Source organism: Nuphar pumila, chromosome 9, assembly GCF_984573655.1.
Source record: "Nuphar pumila chromosome 9, dmNupPumi1.hap1.1, whole genome shotgun sequence".
NCBI classification, from domain to species: Eukaryota; Viridiplantae; Streptophyta; class Magnoliopsida; order Nymphaeales; family Nymphaeaceae; genus Nuphar; species Nuphar pumila.
Genome location: NC_143257.1, coordinates 5,636,413 through 5,653,571, shown reverse-complemented (window position 1 = coordinate 5,653,571; position 17,159 = coordinate 5,636,413). Strand labels below are relative to the sequence as shown.

The 17,159-nt window shown below is 37.0% G+C and overlaps 1 protein-coding gene across 3 annotated transcripts in view; it reads left to right on the top strand.

The window, feature by feature from the left end:
* Positions 1 to 17,159, top strand: part of LOC149828291 (pectin acetylesterase 5-like) — a 36,666-nt gene that overhangs the window by 17,991 nt on the left and 1,516 nt on the right. For all 3 annotated transcript variants that reach the window (XM_090016806.1, XM_090016805.1, XM_090016807.1), the window contains exons 6-8: positions 14,449 to 14,573; positions 15,102 to 15,162; positions 17,082 to 17,135. In XM_090016806.1, coding sequence (XP_089872932.1) covers positions 14,449 to 14,573; positions 15,102 to 15,162; positions 17,082 to 17,135 — 240 coding nt within the window. The remainder of the gene's footprint in view (positions 1 to 14,448; positions 14,574 to 15,101; positions 15,163 to 17,081; positions 17,136 to 17,159) is intronic.

Sequence of the window (17,159 nt, the reverse complement as noted above, 5' to 3'; positions counted from 1 at the left end):
AGTCGTAGGGGTATTGTATTCTTTTACCTTTTGTGCATATTCCCTTTAGAATGTGCATGGAATTTTCTTTTTTCTTTTTCTTTTTCTTTTTTTTTGATTTGCCTTGGGAGAGACCCAATATGATCTTTGGGCCCCTCCAACGGTCACATTTGTGACCGTTGGAGGGGCTCCAACGATCACATTGGGGCCTCTCTAAGGTCCCTTTTTTGTGTTATATATAGGGGTCTTCTCCCCTTTGTAATGCCATTCTTTGGAGCTTATGCTCTCCAATTTCTTCAATACAAATTTCTTATATTTTTATGCGTGTGAATTTGTGAGATTTAATGGGTTATGCTTTTGTGCACAAGTGTTCTAAAGAGTTCTTATTGTGCATGTGTGCACGTGTTTATCATCAAGAATATTAAGGTCTTGATCATAGTATCTTATTGAAGATACTTTTACATCGACCCTCTTTAGTACAACAAAAGGTAAAAAGAGTAAAATGACTAGTATGCCCCTTCTTTATGGGGTATGTATTAATATGTACAAGACTACTTTACACAATACTATGCTACACCATATTACAGACTTTCAATATTTCCCTTCAAACTTGGAAGGATGTAAAAGAATCATTCCAAGTTTCGAAAGGAAAGAACTGAAATGCAAAGGAGAAAGACTTTTTGTAAACACATCTGCAATTTGATTCTTTGAACTGACATGCCCTAAAACTATAATTTCATCTTCATAAGCTCTTCTTGTATAATGGCAATCTATTTCAATGTGCTTAGTGCGCTCATAAAACTCCAGATTCTTTGCAATATGAATAACACTCATATTGTCACAATATAGTTGAGTTTTCTTTTCACATGGAATTCCCAATTCCCTTAATAGCCATCAAATCCAAATAACCTCAGCTACAACTTGAGCCATCGCTCTGTATTCTGCTTTTGCATTAGACAAGGCCACCCTTTGTTGTTTTTTGCTCTTCCATGAGATCAAGGAGCTTCCAAGAAAAACACAAAATTTTGTAGTGGAAAGATGATCCCTAGTAGAGCCACCAAAATCAGCATCATAGAAGGCTCTCAACTATTTGCCCGACGAAGACAAGAAAAACATACCATAGTGCATAGAATCTCTGACATACCTGATGATCCTAATTACTGCTGCCAAGTGAATTGATCGGGGAGCACTCATAAATTGACTTACTACTGTTAAAATATTATGTCTCTTTTAACTGTAAACTGAAATACCCATCAGGGGTATTTCAGTCCTTTTACTCAATAGGTGTCAGCCACCCTAATGAACTAACATTTTTACTTTTTCTTTTTTTTTTTTATTTACTTTTGCTTTTTACACTTTTTTTTTCTTTTTGACTGTTGTGAAAGGGACAACTCCATATAGCTGTTGGAGCTACCCCAACAGTCACAAATGTGACCGTTGGGTGCAGCTCCAACAGTCATATTGAGCTGCACCTGTGGCTTCTTTTTGCATTATAAATAGGCCTTAGTGGCCCTTGTAAACATATTCTTTTTTGTGAGTGCATATGCAATATTGTAAAGCCCCTCTTGGGAACTTATGAATTGAAGTTCATTTTGTTTCATGCTGTTGTGCAAGTGTATCCGTGCCTTCGTGCACTTGTGAGTGTTCTCCTTTGTGCCTTTGTGCACTCTTTGTATTTCTTGTATTGTGGTGTTACACACAGTCTCTTTTTGTAGAGATTTTCACATGGTATCAAAGCAAGGTTGTTTGGAGAAAAAAATTGGTGTGATTCTTCTCAATATCAAGTGCCTCGAAAAACGTGCCTTCAACTTTTTGGTGATTGGAGTGGAGGCTCTTCTTCATTCAATATTTTAGAAGATTACTACAACAAGAAAGATTTAAAATCTTATTGTGGTACGTATTCTTTTCTTTCTTCTTTCCTCTCTAATGGGTGAGAAAGACTCCCATTTTTCTCTTGGTTTCAAGCTAAATGGCTCAAATTATCATGTGTGGGCCGGAAATATGGAAGCTCACATCAAAGGGAAAGGGCTTTGGGGTTACATTAAAGGCTCGATTCCGGAACCCGAGCCTAAAATTACTTTGGTTAAAGAAGGATAAATCAAAATCCTTGAGGGAGATGAAAGAACTAATGCTCTTGAGGAATATAGTAGGAAACATGAGCAATGGGAAATGAAGAATTTTAAGATCTTGTCTTGGATTTTCTCTTCCGTTGAGACAAGGATTAATGCCAACATTATAAAGGCTTCTTAAACGTTAACTCTTGTTCAAGGTGATATGTCTATAAAAGAGTATTTTGCGGAACTCTCTTCAATTTGGGATGAGCTTGCCATGCTTGAACCCAAGTGGAGTGGAGAAGCCATAGAGCTTCGTCATAAGCAATTAGAAGAAGACCGATTCTTCAATTTTTTGAATGGGCTAAGGCCCGAGTTTGAGTAAATAAGATCTTCTCTCCTATCATCTTTTACCTCTCCTTCTCTTGAAGATGTCTTAACTAAATTAAGTGGAGAGGAAACCCGTATGGGCATTAGCAAGCAAAATCCTAGTGTGCTTGCAATGTCCACAAATCAAGAAGAATGTGATGGTGTTAATGTCGTTTCTAGACCCGGTAACAATTTAAGAACATATAGACCTCCTCATTTTAAGAATCAAAATCAAGGAGGAAGAAGAGATTATAGCAAAATCTCGTGTCACTTTTGCAAAGAACTGGGTCATATCAAACCGGTTTGCCCAAAATGGAAGAAACTTCTAGCAATGGCAACTACATCTCAACCATCCAAAGAGGAATCTTCAAAAGAAGCTCTATCTCTCAATCAAATTGTGGAGGCTCTTCAACCTCTTCTAAAGGGAGCTATTTCCGGTGCCGCCGTATCCACCTCTTCTCCTCCAGGTAAAACTTCTTGGCTCTTAGATTCGGGTGCATCCTTTCATATGACCCCAAACATTTCATCTCTTTCCGAGTATTCTAAAAATGTGTCACCTTCTTTTGTTTCGACCGCGGATGGTACTTCTCTAGAAATTAAGGGAATTGGAAATTTTAAAACCCAAAACTTCTTTATTCCAAAAATTAGACTTATACCAAAATTAAATTTAAACTTGCTTTCCGTTTCTCAACTCACGGACCTTGGGTGTAACATTCAATTCTCATCTAATAAATGTTTAATACAGGATCACCGGTCCGGGAGATTGATTGGGGAAGGCTCTAGGAAAGGAGACTTGTACTATGTGGACTTTCTTCAAATTCCTAAAAAACACCTTTTGTAATGTGGCCCAACATAAAAACATAAATGTTTGGCACAAGAGACTTGGTCATCCCAACATTACCAAGTTATCCTATCTACATTTTGTTAAAGATCTTTGTAAAAATACTTTATCTTGTAATGATTGTATTCTTGGAAAAATGAGAAGTATACCTTTTGAACCAAGAACTATGTTTAGTACTAAACCTTTTGAAATTATTCACTCGGATGTTTGGGGACCGGCACCTGTCATATCCAAAGGTGGTTTTGCTTACTATGTGATTTTTGTAGATGATTTCTCACGATATTGTTGGATACATTTTCTCAAACATAAGCATGAAGTTTTTTCATGTTTTAAAACATATCATATGATGATTAAAAATCAATTTAATAGTAATTTAAAGATATTTAGGACCGATTCCGGAGGTGAATATCTCTCTAATGAGTTTAAAAATATCTTGAGGATTGTGGCATTGTCCATCAAAGATCGTGTCCTAAGACCACACAACAAAATGGTTTGGCCGAAAGAAAGCATAGGCATATCATTGAAACCACTAGAACCCTTCTCATTTCCCAAAATATTCCTAAAAATTTTTGGGCCGAAGCGGCTCTTGCTTCCGTCTATCTTATCAACCGACTTCCATCCAAAAATTTAGATAAAATTTCTCCATTTGAGATTCTATATGAAAAAGAACCTGATTATAATAGGTTGAGAGTTTTTGGTTGTAAGTGCTTTGTTCTTACCGATAAAAATGATAAACTCTCACCAAAAGCCATTCCTTGTGCTTTCCTTGGCTATTCGGAAACTCAAAAAGGATTTCGATGTTATGACTCTAAGAATGATAAATTATATGTTTCAAGGAATGTAACTTTTTTGGAAAATGATAGTGGTTTTGAAAAAAATGAATCTCATTTAGAAAATGCCGATTACTCCTTTCTTTTTGACCTTTTATCTAAGGATGATGATGTCTCTAGTGATGATGAATCAACATATAATAGTGAAAATGAAATGGTTGTGATCAACAATAACTCTAACCCTTCTACCCCTCAAGAAGAAAATGTATCTAGAGAACCCATCACTTATTCACATAAAGATAGAAGCACCTTTAGGAGTGCTATTGAACTATATAGTGAACCTAGTGAGACTATTTCCACTCATGATTCTCATCCTAGGAGAACTGAAAGAACTAGAAGGACTCCCTCTAGATTCGTATCTTTTGATTCTTTCTCTCCTAAATATCGAGCTTGTTTGAGTGCCATTCACTCTTATTTTGAACCAAAATTTTTTGGAGAAGCCAAACACTGTACTGAATGGAGAGAAGTCATGGAGAGTGAACTCAAAGCTCTTAAGAAAGCTAACACTTGGGAATTTCAATCTCTTCCCAATGGCAAGAAAACTATAGGATGTCGATGGGTGTTCAAGGTCAAGACTAAGAGTGATGGTTCTCTTGAAAGGTATAAGGCTCGTCTTGTAGTTAAAGGGTATAGTCAAGAATATGGGATTGACTATGAAAAGACATTTGCTCCAGTAGCTCGTATGGTTACTGTCAGATGTCTTATCACCATTGCTTCAATTCGAAAATGGAATATTTACCAAATGGATGTCAAAAATGCCTTTTTAAATGGAGATCTTAATGAAGAAGTTTACATGGATGCTCCACCTGGTATGGAAATCCCTAAAAATAAATTTCTTCGTCTTCGTAAAGCTCTTTATGGATTGAAACAAGCACCCAAGGCTTGGCACGATAGGTTTAACAATGTAATGACTGAAAATGGTTTCACTTCATGCTATACTGACACTGCATTGTTTGTTAAGAAATCTGATGCAGGGATTGTTATATTATTGTTATATGTTGATGATATGTTAATAACAGGTGATGATATCAAAGGAATCAAGAGCATTAAATCTATTTTGACTTCAAAATTTGAAATGTCAGACTTAGGATTTCTGACATATTTTTTGGGAATTGAGGTTGCCTATTCTCAGAGAGGCTATTTTTTGTCTCAAACTAAACTTGCTTGTGAGATTCTTGATAGATCAGGAATCACAGATGACAAGGTCTGCGAAACTCCTGAAATAGTATGTTCGAAGATGAAGATTGATGATGGGATTCTCTTAAAAGATCCCACACCTTACCGACAACTGGTTGGATCCCTAACGCATCTCAGCATTACCAGGCCTGATATTTCTCATGCAGTACATGTTGCTAGTCAATTTCAACATGCACCTACTACAGTCCATATGAGCGTCATCCTTCGCATCATCAGATACATAAAGGGTACAGTAAACAAGGGAGTATTTCTATCTTCTACGTCTGAATTAAGTTTAATTGCTTATACTGACTCTGATTGGGGAGGTGACACAAATAACCGTCACTCCACCACTGGTTTCTGTATTTTTTTAGGTGAATCATTAATCTCTTGGAGATGCAAGAAGCAGCAAAAAGTATCGCTTTCATCCACCGAAGCTGAGTATAGAGCCATGGCATCTACTACCATGGAGATTGTTTGGATTCGCAACTTGTTGGAAGATATGAATATTCAAGTTCAAGGGCCCACAAAATTATGTTGTGATAATAAAAGTGCAATCTACATTGCCAAAAATCACACATTTCATGAGCGCACGAAGCATATCGAGATGGACTGCTACTATGTTCGTGAAGAATATTTAAGAAAAACCATTGACCTTCCTTATGTTACATCAGAATATCAACTGGCAGACTTCTTCACTAAGGCGTTGTGTTCTCCAAGATTTAACTTCCTTCTTGGCAAACTTTCGGTCGTGACACCCTAAGTTTGAGGGGGAGTGTTAAAATATTATGTCTCTTTTAACTGTAAACTGAAATACCCATCAGGGGTATTTCAATCCTTTTACTCAATAGGTGTCAGCCACCCTAATGAACTAACATTTTTACTTTTTTTTTTTTTTTTACTTTTGCTTTTTACACTTTTTTTTTCTTTTTGACTGTTGTGAAAGGGACAGCTCCATATAGCTGTTGGAGCTACCCCAACAGTCACAAATGTGACCGTTGGGTGCAGCTCCAACAGTCATATTGAGCTGCACCTGTGGCTTCTTTTTGCATTATAAATAGGCCTTAGTGGCCCTTGTAAACATATTCTTTTTTGTGAGTGCATATGCAATATTGTAAAGCTCCTCTTGGGAACTTATGAATTGAAGTTCATTTTGTTTCATGTTGTTGTGCATGTGTATCCGTGCCTTCGTGCACTTGTGAGTGTTCTCCTTTGTGCCTTTGTGCACTTTTTGTATTTCTTGTATTGTGGTGTTACACACAGTCTCTTTTTGTAGAGATTTTCACAACTACATGGGCTGCGTGTGTTATATCTGGTCTAGATATAGTCAAATATATAAGGCTCCCAACTAATTGCTTGTATACCACAATATCCTTTAGCTCAACACCATCAGTAGCTCTCATTTTCAAATTTGCCTCAATGGGGGAATTTACTTGTTTCAAGTCATCTGCAAATCTTGCTTTTACAACCAAATCTTTAGCATACTTATGTTGGGACAATTACAATCTCCTTGAAGGGTAAGCTATCTTAAGTCCAAGAAAGTACTTCAAATGCCCTAAATCTTTCATCTTGAACATATTGGCCAGTTTCTTTTTGGTTTATTCAATCTTCTTTATGTCATTTTCAGTGATAACCATATCATCTACATAAAGAACCAATATACATTTTTCAAGAGCAGAGGAAGATACAAACAAGGCAGGATCCTGCTCAAAACCAAGTGACCTCACTGTTAAACTGAATTTCTCTAACCAAGCCCGAGGTGCTTATTTGAGACCATACAGGGCTTTGCGAAGTCTATATTCTAGATCTGAGTATCATTGTGGTAATTCCATATACACTTCTTCTTGTAAGTTCATATTTAAGAATGCATTCTTGACATCTAACTGCCAAAGGTCCTACTGTTGTATAAATGCCACGGCTAGAAGAGTACAAATAGTGGTCATATGAGTCACAGGTGCAAAAGTTTCTGCGAAGTCAATTCCAAACCGTTGATTGTACCTCTTAGCCACCAATCTAGCTTTATACCTTTCCACTGACCCATCTGCCTTTGTCTTTACCTTGTACACCCATTTGTTGCGAATAATATTTTTCTTGGGAGGAGGTTTTACTAGTTCCCATACTTGCATTCTTTTCAGTGCATTCATTTCATCAACCATGACTCTTTGCCATTCCTCCTTTCCTGCGGCTTTTGTATAAGACTCAGGCTCAACATATGAATGAATTAAGGGTAGGAAAGCACAATAATAAGGTGAAAAAGACTCATAAGACATAAAAGATATGGAAGTACAGAAGGTCTAGAACTTTTACGTACTTGTCGAAGGAATGGGATCAAGATTGGCCTTTTCACTTCCCTACTCTTCCACTTGATCTAAAAACGGAATTTCAATTACACCTTTATGTCTCCTTGAGTAGGTCTGACCAAACATATCTCTTCTAGCTAGAACTTTTTTCCCTTAACTCTCCATTCTCTTTCTTTTACTTTCCCTTTCTTTAAAGGGAACCAAAAAGGATAAGTCACTCTTATTATTTGTCTTTTTCATACTGGCTAAAGTATAGCACATTCTCTTAAAAAACATGCCTGGATACCCACACTTTCTTTCCAACCATATCATAGCACTTGTATCCTTTCTGACCCTCAGAAAAAACAAGGAAGCAACATTTTACAGCTTTAGGAGATAACTTATCTCTGTATCTGTCAGCTAGCAGGACAAAACATACACAACCAAACACTTTCAACATATCATAGTTTGGAACTCTTCCATATAGTTTCTAGAAGGGTGATATGCCTTTAAGGACTTCAGAAGGCATACGATTTATCTGATAAATGCTCAATTGATCATATTGGAATATGGTCAGGAATCTACCAAACACTAGTATGGATTTGCATCTGGATCCAGTACCAGTATGGCAGATTGACTTGGATTCGGCTATATTCAATCCAAAATCCAAACATATTGTTAAAGGAAAAAAAATTGTAAACTTTATAAGGCGGATTAGAATTCCTATTCCTCCCAAAATGAAATGTTGCATACCCAAACCAAGCCTTTCTTTTCTCTGATGAATTTGGACAATGACACTGGTGCTCATTTTCAAGGGAAAATTGAGAACTCCATCATGTATGGAAGTGAGAAAAATGTAGCAAAAGTGAAGGTAGGAAAGAAAAAATATATATAAAATTTTCGACCGTTCCAAACGTGAGAATTTTTCTTTGAAAGAGTTTTTCTAAAAAGTATAATTTTTTATAGAAAACATTCCTCCACCTGAGGGCTGGAAGAATTTTTCTACCAAGAGAAAATATCGATTTAACACACACATACACACTCCCCACTGAGAGCCTTATCGCCAACGGAGGATGAGACAACCACGAGCCACCGCCAACGAAGCTCTCGGGTGTTAAATTGTATTGTATCTTTTATATATATTTGTATATATATATAGAGAGAGATACATATACATATATATCTCGTATATATATGTATATGTATCTATCTAATTATATATATATATATATATAAATATATATATTCGTACCCGATAAGGGTATATTCATCATTTCACCTCATTTTACACATTCTTTTTTATAAGAATATGTATGTAATTTTCATTTTTTATTTCTTTTTCATTTTTTTCTTTTTTTGCTCTTTAGCACATGGAGGGGCCCACCCAATATGATCGTTGGGCCCTCCAACGGTCCTAATTATGACCGTTGGAGGGGTCCCAACGATCATATTGGGAGCCCCTCCATGGTCTCCTATTTTGTATAAATAGGGGTGTTCCCCCTTGAGTTCTCTTATGCTTTTGTAAAGCCCCTTTTGGGACCCAATATATTGAAGTTGATATTTTTTATGCTCTTGTGCATGTGTATCGCCTCTGTGCACTTGTGAGAGTTCTCCTTTCTGCCTTTGTGCACACTTCGTGTTTCTAGCATTGTGTTTATACACAAAATCCCTTTTTATAGAGTTTTTTACATCGGGGATCTGTTAAATTATGTTGTGTATATATATATATATATATATATATATATATAGAGAGAGAGAGAGAGAGAGAGAGAGAGAGAGAGAGATTATGACACATACACATATATATGTATATGTGTCATAATCTCTCTCTCTCTCTCTCTATATATATATATATATTCTTGTAATACCCACTAGGGGTAAAATAGTCTTTTTACCTATTCACGCACCATGTATTTTCTTATTTCTTTTTACCTTTTCTTTTTCTTCCTTTTTTCTTTTTACTTTTTCTCTTTTTTCTTTTCTTATTTCTTCCTTTTTTTTACCTTGGGAAGGCCACCCTAGAGGGACGTTGGAGCATCCAACGGTCATATTTATGACCGTTGGAAGGGCTCCAACGTCCCTTTAGGAGCCCTTCCAAGGCCCTCTCTTTGTCTATAAATAAAGGGGTTCTCCCCATTGTATCTTAAGCTTCTTTGAAGCCATTCTAGAGTGAAATACATTTATTTCTTCTCACTTTGTGTGTTTACCACTTTTGTGGTTTATTGTATTTTTGCCCATTAGTGGCTACTTTGTATGTGTGTATGCGTTTGTGTAGCTCGTAGAGATATCACATCCCTTCCTTAGCACTTTATTTCAGGATCCAGTTCCCTAATTTCAGCCCGTCAAGGCTCCAAACGGCAACCAAAAAGAATTTAAAAAAACACAACCCACAAAAAGATGCAAAATCGAATGAAGGAATTTAGAGAAAAATTATCATATCAAAACTTCTCATAGGCAGTTTTTTTTTTCCTATAAGAAATTTTCAAGCCATTTTCTATGGAGATGGAACAAGCGTGTACATGGAAACTGTGGTAGAGCCAACATAATAAATGCAAAAACACATCCTTTCTATCAAAATGGATTAACACTTCCCTCCATAGCGAAGCACTTTCCCTATTGGGTATCCCTTCCAAGGGAAAGTGGCTTCCCTTGGGTGAGGATGTAACAAACACAGATTTCCCTAAGATGAGGGTTTGATTATTACAAATATGTGGATAAAGCCATTTTATATATCCCTTTGTACGATCACTTGAGGCAACACTGAACTTGGCAGCCCACTGCTAATACCTATGGTATTATCTATTAGGACGTAATTGTTACACCCCCATGTGTGCGATGTGGCTTTCATGCGAAACACATGCCCCTTGGGAAAGTGTTTCCCCACCTGTTGTTTCCTGCAGGGCGTTTGTTTCAGCCCCCCAAAAAAAGAGACATTTCATATGAAAATAAGCATCTTTCCATTGTTTTGGGCTGAAGCAAGCACTACCTCAAGTTGTGCTTGGATTTATAGCTGGCCAAGGAAAGGTGAATTCTCAATGAGATGACTTTGAGTTCACATGACTGCCTAGGTAAATTAAGTTTTTGTGGTTACAGAAGTTTCAATAATTCAAAATATCATCTCTGAAAATGGTGTTTTGAAGAGAGGTGGGTCTACATTAATCCTTGTTTTAAGGAAGTCAAAGGTAAATCTAGGGAAGTACAACTCTCATTTCACAAAGCCCAGCCAAAGAAACCATGGGACTCGGTGAGAATTCTCACCTTCATATCTAAGGGTGTCATCGGGTCGGGTTTGGTTTAGACCTAGATGGAATCAGACTTGGACCAGATTTTCGGCTATGGTATCAAGTTCGAACCCGGGTCTAATCGGGTCTACTATAAGAGAAACCATACCTGGACCTGATAAGAATTACATGAACCAGACCCGAACCATATCCGGTAAAATAATATTTTTTTATCATTTTTATATTAAAAATTTGTGGGTCTTAATCGGAACTCGGGTCTGACCCGGGTCTGGTATAAAATTTTATAAACTATACCTGGATCCATGTATGAATTGGACCTTCGGGTCTGGACCCGGGTCTTAATCGAGTCTTCTTATTTGTCACCATACCCAGACCCTATAGGGTTTGGTCCAAGTCGGGTCCAGGTAAACCCGACCCGTTGACACTCCTATCCATATCTAAACACACCCTTATTGGAATAAATTGCTTGATTTGTGGACTGCATGCCCTAACCTATGAAACTCTCTCTCTAAGATATAAATCCTATTTTTATTCGCTAGTTATATCACTATGATAAAAGAAACTTGTCCCTTTTTGAATGAATAATGTTCTTACAAAAATATAAAAAATTCTTGAGGTTTACATCTTCCCGTAAAAAGGAATTTTGTTCTCAAAATTCATTTTAAGTACTAGCCAAATGGACCAGGTATCATACTATGTGTTCATACTTACTAATAATTGCAACCAATATCGAACCTTTTTAATCTCATGTCTTGTTTAGAGTGCATATAGTCCTATTCAAGATATCAAAAATCTTTTTCCGAATTTATCTAACGGGATGTTAAATATGACCTAAGTATATCAATTAGGTCTCAGGTATAGGTTTGGGTCCACATTAATTGATACATTTGCAATAGTGGGGAACCAAAAGCTTGAAGCATAAGAACCTCTTGTAGATTTGGTTAGACCAAGTGTTTCCTATATCATAACCAAGTCTGACCAAGCTTCAAATACAAAAATGAAATGATGCCAAGAGGTGGATGAGAGGTAGGGGACACACAAGTGGATGTGGATGGAATTAAATATGTTATTTTTTTTATAATGAGAAACCCTCACCGAATCAAGAAAAACTCCAAGTGGAGCCCCATGACCCAAAACACTTTAGGTACTCCACCAAATAGAAGAGCTTTAGCTGTTTTCAATATATGTCTGTTCTTTCTTTCAGCTACTCCATTTTGCTCAGGAGTGTAAGGACTTGACTTTTGGTAAATCACACATCTTTCTTGCAGAAACCTTTCAAACACATAACTAATGTATTCACCACAAGAGTTAGTATGCAGAGTTTTAATCTTTGCTGCAAATTGATTCTCAACCATGACACAAAAGCTTTTAAAGATTTGAAAAAGATCACTTATATTTTTTATAAAGTATATCCAAGTAAACCTTGTACAATCATCTATGAAAGTCACAAAATAGGATGATCCTCTTTTTGCTATAACAAGAGAAGGTCCCCATACGTTTGAATGTACCAAATCAAAAGGAGTTTTTGACTCCCTATCACTAGACTTGAATGGTCTCTTGGTCAATCTACAACTCATGCAATCTTTCACATCATTTGATACCATTAGCTTGGATTTTCTAAAACTTTTCGAGAACACTAAACTTTGTAACCTAGAGTTGTAAATATGCCTCAGCCTCTGATGCCATAAACAAACTCATCTGATGCCACTGCAGGGACGACAGTTAGTTAAGGTAGACTCATGAGGTGTCCTATGACATGAAGCCCCAAAGTTTATTATCTAACCAGCGGAAGGACCTGAGATATCTGAGAAAGCAGTACCAGAGGAGGAAGCAAGAATGACAGAGGAAGAAGGACCAACGGCTGATTGAGCAAGACGCTGTAATTGTTGGATCTGATGTTGAATCTCTTGTTGAAGCTGCTCTAGTTTCTGAGGCTGCCCACTACCCAACAGTTCACCACCAATCAATGCAGAACCACCTGATTGCTCATCCTTTGGTATTATACCCTCACTCTCAGTAGAAGCTACATATGCACCTCCTTTCTTTTTCTTGAGAACTGAGCAGTAATTCTTCATGTGGCCAAAACCCTTACAATAATGACATTGAACAGAGCTAAAGTCACATCTTCCTTTAAGTCCCATCTCTCCTCGTCCTCCAGTCCTACCACCTCTTCTTCCCCCCATTCTACCACCCATTTGCCTGGATACAACCATGACATTATCTCCAGATGAGAAAGATCCAAGCAACTTTATCTTAGTCTCCTCTTCAATTAATTGAGCAATAACTTGGGTCACGGATGGTAAGTGAGAACGATGCAAGATGGCACTCCTCGTCCCATTAAATTTTGGCCTAAGGGCCATGAAAATCTTCTTCCCTAACGACCGATCATGCCCAAAGCAACATTTAGCAGTGAAGATTACATCATAGTTGTATTGAGTAATTTGACCAATAAAAAGTAAGTTCATGGCAAGAGAAGGAACCAAGAAAACTTCAGACACATTAAGTTTTTCACAAGGATTGGAGTAATAAGTAATCGAGCCAACTTTAGAGATATCTATGAGGGAGCCATATGAAGTGCGAAAGGCACCACAACATGGTCTACAATTGCTTAATATAGGTTTATTTTAGGTCATATGACATGATGCTCCTGAACCAGAACCAATACTAGGGATACCTGCATAAGCACAACCAAATGTACTAAAAGGTGCGGCGAAGAAGAAGAAGATACCAAACACACAAATCTTACCAACTGTCTTATGTCAGTAACATGCAGTCTCCGTCAGTCCCAATAGGGTTCTGATGCCATTTTAGCACAAAAAATATTAAGAGAGAAAAAGGAGAGTTAGGGCACAAAGAGAGAAGATGAAAAGTAACTTGATTAATCCAAAAAGAAGAGAACAATACAACATAAAGGGGCATCCCTCTTGGTTACATTAGAGGAAAAAAATGATTGACTTGAACCCTATAGATACAAAAGTGCCCCTCAAGGATGAACATATGTACAATGGATAAGAGGGTAGAAAATAATTATGATACAAGTATTACATTTCACATGGGAATGTGTACCTGTTGGTCAAGGCATCAGCCACTTTGATTTGTCTAGGAGGAAGCGTGTTTTACTTGTCAGAAATTCAATTATTTCAACACCTTTCCCTTCTTTAATCAAACCTACAGAATTTCAAGAGAGTGGTTCATAGTGACAATGGATGTTCTTTGATATTTCTTTTTCTTTGCTGATGATGACAAATGATCTCCACCTCATGTGTGCCCATTTCAGTAGCGTAGCCAATGTATACAGAATGACCATCTCTTCACAGTTCACACCTCTCTTGATAGCCATAAAGATCATCTTATCAACTTCCTTGTCTTATTGAAGTCTTGAATGATCATCCTTCTGTTTATGTGATTTGTGTATAGTACCACATTCTCAAAAATCTCTTTTTTCCTGTTTGACTGTTCTTGTGGACATGCATAGCATGGTTAGATTGGTGTTCATATTTATACTGTCTTTCTGAATGTTCCTATGAAGAACATGGTTTTAGCATCCTACAAACAAATCATAATGGTGGTTTCGAGTGAGGTGTGTTTTACATGCCACTGTGAATTGCATATTTTGTCTTGTTTGGGCGGGTGAAGTTTGATGTCAGCAAGCCTTTGCTAATTGACCCCATGGTTGTGCAGGCTTTGCTTTCGGGATGCTCTGCTGGAGGATTGGCTACTTTCTTACACTGTGATGATTTTCGGTCACTCTTGCCAAAAGATGCCAGTGTTAAATGCCTTGCAGATGGTGGCTTTTTTTTGGATGAGTATGTTCCAAGTCTCTATGCACCTATAGTCTGTTCATGCTGAATGTTTTTGACAAATACTTCCACCAACCGAAGAATTAAAAAAGCTCTTTGGAAAAGTTTTTAAGCTTCTTATGTTATCTTTCTTTTCATGCTATATAAAACAACAAGAACCCCAATTGAGATAAAAGAAATCTTGGTTTTAATCTGTACTTGCTATCTATTGAAAATTTGTTAATTCTCCACATCCTTGTTATTCAAAAACAACTTTCCGAATTGTATGATTTCTCGCAAGAATTTCTTGGCTCCTCTACAATGTATTCTGTAAAAGGGTGAATTGGGACTCATATCACCATAAATTTTCTTGGATGTCAGACAAAATTCAAAGGCATGTAAGACGTTTAGATTTTTAGTATATGATTTTGCGAGTGAGTTGTCTTCTATTGAAGTTAATAGAGTTTGATTACCTATAGTTCATGCTTAATTAGTTGAATCGTTACTTTTTAACTAGATTAATTTTTCATTATCAAATTCTTTTTTCTTATGTAGAAAGGATATTTCTCGAAAGAGCACTATGAAGACCTTCTATCATGAAGTGGTTAACTTGCAGGTTACTGTTCTCTAGTTTTATGAGTTTTTTTCCTTATTATTATGCCTATCTTTGTTTTTCATTAGAAGACGTCATAACTCTTTTTGTGTGGATACAATTTCTTTGGATATTTAAGTCTCCAAATTTGCTTGAAGCTTCTCTGCATGATTGACTCTTAATTTCAATCTTTTGCATCAAAGTAGTGATTGGTATTACATATCTTTTGTATTAAGAAGTGTTGCCATTTGGGACTTGATTGCTAGGATGGGCATCTTTGTAAAACATAACCAATAGTAGGATAACTAGATATTCTATTGATTATTTGTCTTAACCTGTACATATTATTGATAAGTGTCTTTTATGGGATCTCATTTATTTGGTAGACCAATTTGTTGAAAAACATTGAATTACTTTTCATTAGCACAATGAAGCTACATGAAGTTTCTACCATTCAGTTTATTACCTTGAATTCTAACGCTTCCTAACTGCCTCAAGAAAGAAGCACTCCACATTTTCCCTTTTATGTCATGTTCTGTTTCAGCCACCCACCCCTTAGGATATTCAGGAGACTCCACTTGTCAAGACATTCCTGTGAGAAATATAAACAAGTTGAACCCATGAACTCTGTGTGTGTGTGTGTGCGTGCTGACCTAATATTTCCTTCTCTTCATTGAGTTGGAAAAATTAAGAATGAGTAATGTGCATGAAGGCAGGCCATCACTCCTTCAACCACCTGTATCTGTTGCCTGTTGATACATGGGTGGACATGCATTACGTAATTGCTTATACACACACCATCAATATGAAATTATTGACATCACCTACTTTCAAGTGTAAACTGCCAAATGCATTTCTCCCTTCCGAGCCATAGATGATTGTTGGAGGAGTGTGGAGCATGTTTCCTATCGGCATATAATTCCACAATTTCCACGGATCCAACTTTGCGGTAAATTGGTGGGGGGTTGCAACGGAGCCGGACCCTTTGTTTTAATCGTCTACACGGACTTTTTTTTTCAGCTTCACAAGATAAACTTAAAAAGAGGAAAAAAATCTTCATTACATGGATGGTGTCATCCACAAGTATGAATTCATATTTCCTTTCAATGTTGCACGGAAATAGGTAGAAGTGATAAAGGGATGGAATGAAGATCCGAGTGGGTTGCCCATAACAATGGCTAGATACTTGGTGATTGGTGGAAATGCACGAATGGGAGGTAGAAGCGACGAATAAACAGACCACCCTTCCAAGTGGGCCAAACCCCAATTAAGGAGTCCGTCCATACTTAGAAAAAAGAAAAAAAGTCACAATAATGAAACAGAAAAAGTGAGCTAGTTTAGGAACTTGCAGACGAAACAAGACAATCTCTTCCAAGCCCGACCCACAGAACCTTGACCAGCCACCAACCCACCGTTGTAATTTTTTGGTAGACTCCTATTTAAGGAGGCATCCTCCTCTCTATTGAGTATCTCAATCAATAAAGAAGAAGGCTCGGTGCGGTCGTGGACGTAGGCAATTCTTGCGGAACTACGTAAAATCCTTGTTTTCGTGTGGCTGTTTTTTCTCCTTTTGCTTTTTCGTGCTTTTTTTTTCGATCCATCGATAGGTCAAAGGGTCGTTCCCTAACAATGATAAGAATGTTTTTATCAATGTTCTTGTTTGTACGTGCACTTTCTGTTGCCCTGTCAACATCCTACATGGATTGGAATCCACCATACTGAAGTCATAGCAGCATACAAATGCATGCACAAATGTCTTATGTGTGTGTGTTTTAGTTTTTGTTTCATGCAATTTCTTTTCTTTTTTTCTCTTTTCTGACAGATTCTTTTGCATTTTAATATTGTGGATTCAACTTCCTTCTCTCAGATATAAGAATTGCTTTCCCATTAAAACTTCTGCTTTATCTTAATCTACTGCATTTTTTCTGCCTGCAAGTTGTCAGGGTGTAGGAAAAGTTCTTCCCAATGGTTGCACCTCAAGAAAGGAAGCCTCTCAAGTATGTTTTAAATATGACATCTAT